The 10849-nt window shown below is 37.7% G+C and overlaps 1 protein-coding gene across 2 annotated transcripts; it reads left to right on the top strand.

The window, feature by feature from the left end:
* Positions 1–1152: 1152 nt before the first annotated feature.
* Positions 1153–4235, top strand: LOC107710274 (neuronal pentraxin-1). 2 transcript variants are annotated; one of them, XM_016515001.1, is made up of 5 exons: positions 1153–1697; positions 2026–2230; positions 3042–3286; positions 3488–3667; positions 3845–4235. In XM_016515001.1, the coding sequence occupies exons 1-5, from the start codon at positions 1281–1283 to the stop codon at positions 4064–4066; spliced, it is 1269 nt and encodes a 422-aa protein (XP_016370487.1). In that variant the 5' UTR covers positions 1153–1280; the 3' UTR covers positions 4067–4235. The 2 variants fall into 2 exon arrangements, with proteins under 2 accessions (XP_016370487.1, XP_016370486.1); XM_016515000.1 differs by having other exon boundaries at positions 1154–1697; positions 2023–2230.
* Positions 4236–10849: the final 6614 nt, after the last annotated feature.

Below are 10849 nucleotides of genomic sequence, written 5' to 3'. Positions count from 1 at the left end.
GTGTTTATATAATCCTTAAATAGTGTGTGGTAATATGCTAAAGTCACACACAGACTTAAACATTCAGCACGTGACCGCAATGCACTCTGGGAGTCAGTGAGTAGCTATACTAAGTCATGAGTAAACCTAAATGAAAGGATCAAGTACCCCTTACAGTTCTTTTTTAGTTACTAGAACTCTTGTGTAAGTAAACTATACTAACTAAGCATCTGTCAGTACAACATACTATTCCTATTTCACTTTACTTAGTTTTTTCAAGGCAATCGGTTTGCATGCTTTTTTTAAGTAAGCCCAACTAATTAGATTTTACAGTGTACGTTATGGGGACCAAATGTCCCCACAAGTATAGTAATACCAGTAAATTATAACCTTATGGGAACATTTTTTCGGTCCCCATGAGGAAACAAGTTTATAATTCATACAGAATGGTTAAAAAATGTAAAAATGCAGAAAGTTTCGAGTAATGGGTAGATTTAGGGGTATGGTTATAGAATATACGGGTATGTATATTGTTATTTTTACTGTTATGTTTACATTTATACTGTTTGCCATATCTTTTCTAGTGTTAAATATGTGTTCCTATTTGTTTAACTGAATCTGAATTAAATAAAGCAAATAAATAAATCTGATTTTTTTAAAAGAATTGCACAACTGTAATTTTGTAATTTATTACATTTGGGTGAATGGGTGTCTCAACTGTACCATGGTACTGTTTCAACTGTACACCATATTGGTACAGTTGAGACAAAAATGCACCTTATGTTTATGACCTAATTGTGGAAAATATAACCTACTTATGGCTATTATCAATTTATGATATTTTAGTACATAAGCAAAAGAAATATCATGTGAAAAATCACTTCATTTCAGCATCTAGTTTTTGTGTAGTGATGAAAAAAGCAGAAAGTGTCTCAACTGTACTCAGTCTACCCTACTGGACATAAACATGGTGTCGGATCTCTAAATAAACTGAATTTAAAAAAAACCTAACTAAACTAAAACTAAAACTACTCCCAAAATCTGAATAGCTTGCTATGCTTCACATTGTACCGGTACTTACCATTGAAGAGACAATACGTCTTAATTACTATCTCTTAGTTCCACCTTAAGAAATACACTTGACATGTTTTGAGAGCACGAGCGAGCTGCAGCGGATCTGCGCTGTGTCTCTACTGCCCTATATAAACCCATACGCGCTGCATAGAGTCAGCGAACAGCTCCGTGGTGGTGAAACAACACGTTACTTAAACGTCAAACATTGACAAAGAAGGCAACCCACAATGGAGAGAATATCATGGACACTTTTTCTGCTCTCTCTCACATATCTAGAAGGATCTTCGCAAGATTTCGAACAGACCCAGTTCATCTGCACGTCCGTGCCCAAGGATATGGACCTGTGCGCAGCCACTATGCAGAACAGTGGACCAGCGGAGGATCTGAAGACCACAGTAATGCAGTTAAGGGAGACAGTCCTACAGCAGAAGGAAACTATAATGAACCAGAAGGAGACGATCAGGGAACTAACTTCGAAGTTGAGCCGCTGTGAGAGTCAGGGTGTTCTGGAGCCCGTGGCCGGAGGTCGGGGGAAAGAACCGGGCAAAAACACAATGGGAGACGTGTCCCGCGGGCAGACAGATACTATAGCCCAACTTGGGCAGACTTTAGCCACGCTTAAACAGAGATTGGAAAACTTGGAGGTATTTATGACCTAAAGATTTGGACTTTTCAGCTTAAGACGTGTGACTCCATCTAGTCTATTCCTATAATTCATATGCTAGAGTCCTTTAGACGCAAACTCGTGCAATGCATGACAGAATTACTTAAAATTACTATTTTATATGATGTGAGTATTTTTAATGGGGTCGAACGACTTGTGTGGAGGTCTTTGACAGATTTAGTCAATGTCACAGGTTCACGACAGGCTGTGCTAATCCTGAAATTGGCTTATCTAGTCTCTTATAAATTTCCCATGCGTGCGTTTTAAAGTATTCGTTTGAATACCCCTGTCCTGTTTTCCCGTAGCAGTACAGCAGGAACAACGGCTCTGTCCAGGCGAACAGCCTTAAAGATCTGCTTCAAAATAAGATCGATGATATGGAGAAGCAGGTGCTCTCCCGGGTCAATACTCTGGAGGAGAGCAAACCCGGGCAGAAGAACGACACGGATCAGCGCAATCGAGTGGAGTCAACACTCACCTCCTTACATCAGAGAATTAACGACCTGGAGAAAGGTCAGAGATCTCATTCCATGAGAAATTTTACTTGTATGTAATATAAATAATAAATATGAACTACTAGCTACAGTAATGATGCGTTTGAGAAGCATGACTGGAAGGTATTTATTGTAAAACACCAATGTTTAGGCGGTGTAATGTCGCATAGAATGGCGTGGGAGGGGGAGCTGCATTAGGCTACTTAGCATATTGAGCCCATAATCCACAAATGTGATGTAGCCTAATAATAATAATAGGATAATTAGAGCTCACGTCCTTTTCAAAGCAAGTAGCATAGGTCTTGTCTGCATAGCTGCGTAAAGTTTGCTGCTCAAAGCGCAGCCTGCTTAACCAACGCAGCACGCGAGAGATTCAAAGAAGTGTTATTTTTCTACTTCATTACTATAAACACCAGTTTCACAAATTGCAATAAATATAAATAATGTACTATGCATATATGCACATACAAAATAAGTATAAAAACGGCATAAAAAGAAAGAACACAAAAGAATGGCAAATTTCTGCCTGCACCGCACTTTAAAATGTGTTTGGCTGGTTTAACTTTAAGTTGTCGATGTGACCCCTGAGTAAAACCTGTTAATTGATAGAGTAGGGGGTGTGGCATAAAAGTAATTTACAGTAGTATAATGAATAGTCCAAGAATAATAATTACGGTCACTTAAGCATTAGAGAAGTAGATTCAAGCAATGGAAGCATTTGGAAGCCTTTGTTTATGAGAAGTCTTTGTCGAATAGATGTAGAGAGAGATTTCATTTAGAGGGAGAGAGAGTGTTATAAACCCTAACAGTCAATACATTTTACTCTGCAGGTTCAAAAGGTACCAGGCCACTGGACAAGTATCAGATAACATTCCCCTTAAGAACAAATTACATGTATGCTAAAGTGAAGAAAAGTCTACCAGAAATGTATGCCTTCTCTTTCTGCTTGTGGATAAAGTCCAATGCATCACCCGGAATGGGAACACCCTTCTCCTATGCTGTTCCTGGACAAGCTAATGAGCTTGTTCTCATAGAATGGGGGAACAATCCAATGGAGATTCTCATAAATGACAAGGTAAAGTGTCAAAAATAATAATGCAACTATGTAATGCATAACATGATTGTAAGTGGCAGCAGTAGGGCCTATAGATATATCTCAGTGTGTAACTCTGAGCTTGCTTAGTAAATGCTGAGGTCTGTTCATTTAAAAAATGTAGTCTTTTTGCACTTGTAAACAGAAGAGCAATAAAAAATAATCCATAGTGTAACTTTATAGGTTGCAAAATTACCTTTCGTCATCAATGATGGTAAATGGCATCACATCTGCATCACATGGACGACTCGTGATGGAGTATGGGAGGCATTTCAGGATGGTGTTCTGCGTGGAACTGGAGAGAATCTGGCACCTTACCATCCAATAAAACCCAACGGTGTACTAGTTTTAGGTCAGGAGCAGGTAAGACTCAGAAGTATGCCTATTAGGTTTATGTAGTCTTTATGTAGAAAATATCAGTTATTGACCTTAGCCACCAGCAAAAGTAAATCTATCGGTCATGGTTATTTAGACTTAACTGGTTTGACTGCTGTTTAGTAACCTGATATTTTCCATTTGGATGTTTTTTTGTTCTTGCAGGACACACTTAGTGGAGGTTTTGATGCAACCCAAGCCTTTGTTGGTGAACTGGCAAATTTCAATATATGGGATAGAAAATTAACAGCTGGAGAAATCTACAACCTGGCAACCTGCAACAACAGAGCACAAGCTGGAAATGTGTTATCATGGTCGGAAAGTAATATCGACGTGTTCGGTGGAGCCACTAAATGGACTTTTGAGCCCTGCCGTCAACTCAACTGAACTGCAAAGTGGGGGCCATAGCCAATCCCAGATCCATGTTTCTAGTTTTTGTCTTTCTTTTACTCAGTTTGACATTCGTGAAAAAGAAGAGTTCTTGATAAAACAATTAAAGGTACTTTAAGAGTAAACCTGGGGTTTCTATGAATACCTGAATATTTCTGTGCAAAACTAAGATTTTTTTGTTTGTTTTTGTTTTGATAAAATAGTTTCATGTTGGTTGTTTTGCAAACCTCAATGTGACAGTGTTATGCCATGTTACATTTAGTATTAGATTCTTTTTTGCTGCTTTATTTATTTATTTATTTGGAAGTGGACAGAGTTTTTTTTTTTGGGGGGGGGCAGCAGCTGAAGAACTGTCTTTTTGCAGCTTTTGGACAGTAAAGCAACAGTGCATCAGAATGTACCTCTTGTGTTTACAAGACTTCACAAAGCCAATCACAAATTGTAAAATGATTTGTTATCTGAACTTAATGGTACCCCACTCTCACCGGATCTTGCACTGTGATGGATTTGAAAACAGGACAGGAAAAAGTATTTATTTATTTATTTGGAAAAGAATGGTTTAAGATGACACTTCCTTCATGTTTCCAGTGATCTTACCAATGTTTCTGTAAGAATGTCATTTAGTTGCCAACATGCTTACAGCCTGAGTGCCTTGAGCTGATGTATCAGTTCAGCACATACTTTAAGTTTGCTTACTCATTGTGTATTGCTTTCTTTTTGCTTTTGTTGATTAATTGTTTTTATGAAATGTGTTTAACAGCAATTGTTAAAGCTCTGGTGTGTTTTGGCAATAACTGGTGTATTTGTATTCATTTCTAGGAATGTTATTCGTACAATAACAGCATGAATTATCAAATGCTGCAACACCAACATCAGCTTATCCTATTGTTTTGGGTCGGGTTCTTTTTTTATTTACTGTATTGATATATGCTGAAAGCATGGCACTACTGAGAGATGATGATCTAATTTTTGTAATAAAATTGTGATATATGTATATATATAACATTTATATTACCTCTGCAGTTATTCCTGCTCAAATACTGTTTATTACAAATTTACAGAGATATAGAGAGAGTTTTAACTGACATGTTTAACTTTGATGAAAATGTACTCAAATGCACCCTAAAATCTATCATTCTCTTATTCTCTAAATCTCACTCACTCTCTCTGTTTGTGTACATGGGGCATGTTTTTGCTGACAGACACTGCCCCCTATCCTTGGTTTGTGTACGGTAACGGACTGCACTGCTGAAAAAAAGAAGAAATCAGTCAAGTGTCCCAAAAGAATGAAATGCCTTGTCACATAACCCAAACAGGTGATGGTTAAAATTTAGATCAATGTGATTTGGAATTTTGTGCTTCTGTAGACATTAACAACCAGTGGTAGCTGCCAATAAACTGTTGACATTTACAGTGTTCAGTCATTTGACACAGTTTAAGCATAATATGAGACAAAACTATGATTTAGAAAGGTGAAATAAGGTGAAATAAAGGTAGTAAGTGCAAAAACACAATGAAAATCAAGTTGAATCTGGAGTTGAATTTTAACATTTTCTGAAACATGTTATAGAGATAGATATATAATAAGTAGTGCACTCATGCACTGTAAAACCCTTTTCTACGTTTCTGTGCCTTTAACTCACTAACAACTATTAAAAATATGACAGTTGTGGATCGCCCAAGTAATGACACACAGTATAAAGGACTTTTTTAAAAATAAGTTAGATGAACTTATTTTATTTAGTGAATATCACTGTTAGGTTTTACAGTGTGCCATCAATAAATTAGGAACAGAAATATTAAAGGTGCACCCAGACATTTTTTTGTTTATTTTTTTGCTGTCTGATATGCAGGTAATTTTAGATTCACACTGACACCTAGTGGTCTTGATGCAGAATCACACAAACCTGTTATCAGTGTCACTGTAGAAATTATAACTGTCCCAGTGTCTCAAAAGAGCAGTATGCTCTATGTAAATTAAAGGGATAGTTCATAAAAAAAATTCTGTCATTATTAATATATAAAGTATGTATATATATACGATTTTGATTACACGGCTCTGTGGAATACCTGATTATGATTTCTGATTGGACAGTCCGATATATGTTCTAAGGTTTGCAATTATTTTCAGGGAAACGCCCGGCGAACGTAGTTACAGGCAGGTTTTGACCGCATTACATGTCCATATCACTTCGTCAAATGATTTCAGTTATTTCAAAGGAACTTACAGCCTTAAAACACAAAATAACCTAATCCCACAATGACACTGGCCAAGCAAATAAATATAGTAAACAAATCAATTCAAGTTTATTTGTATAGCGCTTTTCACGATACAAATCGTTGCAAAGCAACCTTACAGCAAATTAAGTTTCTACAATATTTAGTATTAACTTATCAGTTTTTGTTACTGATACGGAACTTAATAGGTAGCCAATGCAGAGACTGTAAAATTGGGGTAAATTGGAGTCCTGATAAGGACTCTAGCCGCTGCATTTTGGTCTACCTGCAGCTTGTTTATTGAAGATGCAGGACAACCACCTAACAGTGCATTACAATAGTCCAGTCTAGAGGTCATGAATGCATGAACTAGCTTTTCTGCATCAGAAACAATAGGATAAAGACGACAGATTATTTCCATGTTTTTGCCAATATATATATATATTTATACATTTTGAAATTTTTCAGATCATCAGTAATCAAAGCTCGGTAAGTATTGGTCACAGACACGGAGATTTACTTAAAATTTCATCAAGCTGATTACTCACTAAACACTCCCATAGATCATGTTTTCATGCCATTTTAAGTCTTATTTTGATATAACAAAGTGGTTATATCTAAGTGTGTGAGTTGTTTACTTACTTTTTAAAATTAGCCTGCCATTAACGCCATATTGTTCATTCAGACTGATTCGGGATTTATCGCATGAACCAATCACAGCCGAACATAACCAGTCATATCCAATCATATCACTGTTGGACAATGTTTCTTTAGAAAAACAAGTGATTTATACACCTTTTAATGTTATATTTTGTAATATTGGCATTGTTTTATTTTCTACTACGATTTTTTCTCTCTCTCAAATATTTTGAGGAGACAATGCTTCCCTTGCCTCCTCGGAGGAAACTGCCCTGATATATATGACGCCTGAAGTGGAAAAAAAGAAGTGCCGGTACTCACCCCCCAACTATTTATTTATTTAATTTTAAAATATTAAATAAATAAGTACTTTTTAATTTTCATAATTCACAATGTAAGTATAGTGCCACGATCAATCAATAATTAAATCAACTTTTTCAAAACAAATAAGCGCAAGTCAAGCTGCGATAACAAACAGGACCACAGGGAGTCGTCAAAGACCACTAAACCTCCGGCTTTGACCTGACTGTACTACTTTATGGATCCATTCAAAATCACTAAACCTCTGACCACCGCATAATCTAAAACACCTTCAGCCAGCATCCATTATAAAACACGCTTGCTTTTAAGCCAAATACATGCTGAAAATAGTAATTTACTGACATCTGGACGTAAGTCACTATTCTCTGCATTAGCGCTGTTTTGAATTTACTGTTTGAATTCGCTTATGGATCCTTGGACTTTCCAGGGGTCTCATTTATAACCATTGCGTACGCACAAAACCTGCCCTGAAAGAGGCGTACGCCACTTCCTATGCAAAAGGTGGGATTTATAAAAAACAAACTTGACGGGAAAATTTGCGCACCTGCACGCAAACTCTGACCCATGCGTACAGACATTTTTTCCTGGAGAAAGAAAAGTAATGAAGTAAACAACGATGTTTTCATTTCATCATATACATTTACATGAAATATTCCACTCTCATTAATGGAGATAAACACTGAAATTACATAAAGTCATTACGCAGAAGTTAAAACAAAATTATATGAATTTAGACATAGCCTATTTGTAGTGGATGAGCTTGATTACTTTTCCTGTGGTATGCTATGTTTTAATGACAGCGAGGAGTGCTATAGGTGCACAATAATTTATCTTTGATTTGAGACTTTAGTCTTTGCAACTTTACAGATCTTCTTTATGCACCAAGAGCTTGTAACACTCCAAAGAGAAAGGAAAAATTGAAATCGCATCATATGACCCCTTTAAAGTAAACTGCACATCTCATGTTATGAAAAATATTTTTAGCCAGAACAATGATCAATGATGCGCACTTACTTCGATATTGTGGCGGACACTGCTGGATTCGGTGTAACGGTCTATTGTCTGGTTTGAATAGGACCAATAATAATCGCTTAATGTACAACCACAGCTGCGCGGAAGTGTTGATGTCGTGTGAAGGTGTGCCACAACATTATGAAAAATACCACTGTATTTGAAGGATACAACTTGAAGAAAACGGTAAGATTTGCATGTTTCCTTTTTAAAATAATTTGTCAATGATGCGCAGAGTCAGATAATTGTATTTAAACTGCAATAAATATAGGCCTATATTTTTTCCCACTAAAAATAGCTAAAAGATGTTCACCTTATCAGCAAAACTGCATTAATTTCATTTAATTTGAATTTTTAAAACAATTGAAATGTTATTGGGCCAATGGAAATGAATGAGATCAACTCTATTCTAAATGGGAATATGCATAGAAATGATATGCAGATGAGGTTATGCATAGTAAAACTAGGCTTTGTAAGCTCCATATATGGTGATTTCGGGGAGGAGTCGGGGTGGAGATGCACGTACGCACAATCTTCCCCTGACTGGGATTTATAAAGAGATTTTTGCGCAAGTTCTGGCGTACGCATGGTTTTATAAATCTGAAAACTTTTGATTGTACGCAAAATCTAGCTTTTGTGCCTACGTACACTTTTAGGATGAAATCTATGGAGAATTTTATAAATGAGACCCCATGAGTTTACCGGTTTAAAATGATGCGATCACAAAAGCCTGCTTCTTTTCATTGTTAAGGTATTGTTTTCATTATAATGTACTGATTCAAGTTAGTAATCAATAATGAATTATTCTACTACTCTGCGCGTCTACTCTGACCTCAAAGTCCCTTTAAGGCAAGTCATGTCACTCGGCGGCCATATTTGAAATGCCTCTTGGGCATGCAAGTGCAGCTCCTATCTCTTTGAATGGGGAAACATCAAATTCTAAAAAAATGTTTGCCAAGCTTAAAGGGGACATCGGATGCAAAATTAACTTTTACATGGTGTTTGAACTTAAATGTGTCTTGGCAGTGTGTGTACACAAAGACCCAATAATCATAAAAATCCACCCAGTGCTCTTTTTAAATCCCGGCAAATCATAAGCACTTTCTCAGATCAAGCCGCTCACAGATTCTGGGCAAAGTGACATCATATTGCACAGGCCCTGCCTGCAGGTGTAGCAGGTGCAGACAAGCTGCAGGTGTAGACAAGAATGTCTCCTAAGCGATTGAGGTGTCCTATTTTTGGATGTAATAATGAACATAGCAGTCGTCATTTACTCCCGACATCTGAGCCGCTGGAGACAGAGTGGATTACTTTTGTTTTTGAAGGGAATGCGCCCCCCAATCTACCTAAATGCGTTTATGATTGCGCGATTTAGCGACTGATTTCTGAATGAGGGACAATTCAAGGCAGGTTTTGCTAAAAAGTTCCAAATCAAGGATGGATCAGTACCCGCTGTTCATGATCCAGCTGCACCTCCAGAAGAAGTAAGTCTCTCATTTTATATGTTTTTATGATTATTTGCAAATCACCTTTCTTCTTCCACGGAAGAGAGGGGCGGGGTGAGCAGAGCTCATTAGCATTTAAAGAGACATGCTCTGTTCACAGCGGGTGAACCTTTTTTACCGTTTGACAAGGTAAAAAGGGTGTTGTTTTACAGTACCATTGAGAAATTTTAACCAAAGTATGTTATAGACTTTTCATGAAGACTCTAAAGAATCATACCAACTTGTGGAAAATGGGCATCCGATGTCCCCTTTAAGAATAAATGTCCTATTTGAAAACACCAATGAAATATGACAACAACTGTCTCATAAATGTTGTTTCTTTTGCTCAAATAGTGTTAAAAAAATGCTTATTTTTCAGGCTAGACCAGCCAGTGCGCATGCACAGTCCTGAGCGCACGTCTCAGAATGTTGACTGTTTCTACAGCAACCGGGACCTCTAATGGCAGCTGCAGTGACGCGCTGACTTTACAGATTAGCGATTGGCTCTTTTACTCAGAAGGTGGTGCTTCGTTCGATAGAGCGGCCATATTGAGCGTAGCATTTTTCCCCATTCAAAACGTCTTGGGTATTCTATAGTCCAGGGGTGGCGAACGTCGGTCCTGGAGAGCTGCAGCCCTGCAGAGTTTTGCTTCATCCCTAATCAAACACACCTGAACAAGCTAATCAAGGTCTGAAGGGTTATTAGGAAGCTACAGGCAGGTGAGTTTAAATTAGGGTTGGAGCTGAACTCTGCAGGGCTGCGGCTCTCCAGGACTGGAGTTTGCCACCCCTGCTATAATCTTTGCCTGACCTGCTCTCGCGCCCCACACATTGAAAACCCCTGCGGTAGACCGATTCCGTTTGCATTCATTCACGTGATTTGTCGAGATGAGAGATGACCCCTCCTGGTAGTGTGATTTATATAGTGTCATTTCTAATCACCCACACACTTTGACTATACCGGCAACATGTCAGAAGTGCCGGTACGCTCAGAAAAGTGCCAGTACGCTAAAGACTTACTGGAAATGTAAAAGTCGTGCCAGTACTACGTACCGGCCCACTTCAAGCACTGCCCACTTCAAGCACTGGATATATATATATATATATA

Source organism: Sinocyclocheilus rhinocerous, unplaced genomic scaffold (genome assembly GCF_001515625.1).
Source record: "Sinocyclocheilus rhinocerous isolate Xijiao unplaced genomic scaffold, SAMN03320098_v1.1 scaffold567, whole genome shotgun sequence".
Taxonomy (NCBI): domain Eukaryota; kingdom Metazoa; phylum Chordata; class Actinopteri; order Cypriniformes; family Cyprinidae; genus Sinocyclocheilus; species Sinocyclocheilus rhinocerous.
This window is presented reverse-complemented; position numbering and strand designations above follow the sequence as displayed.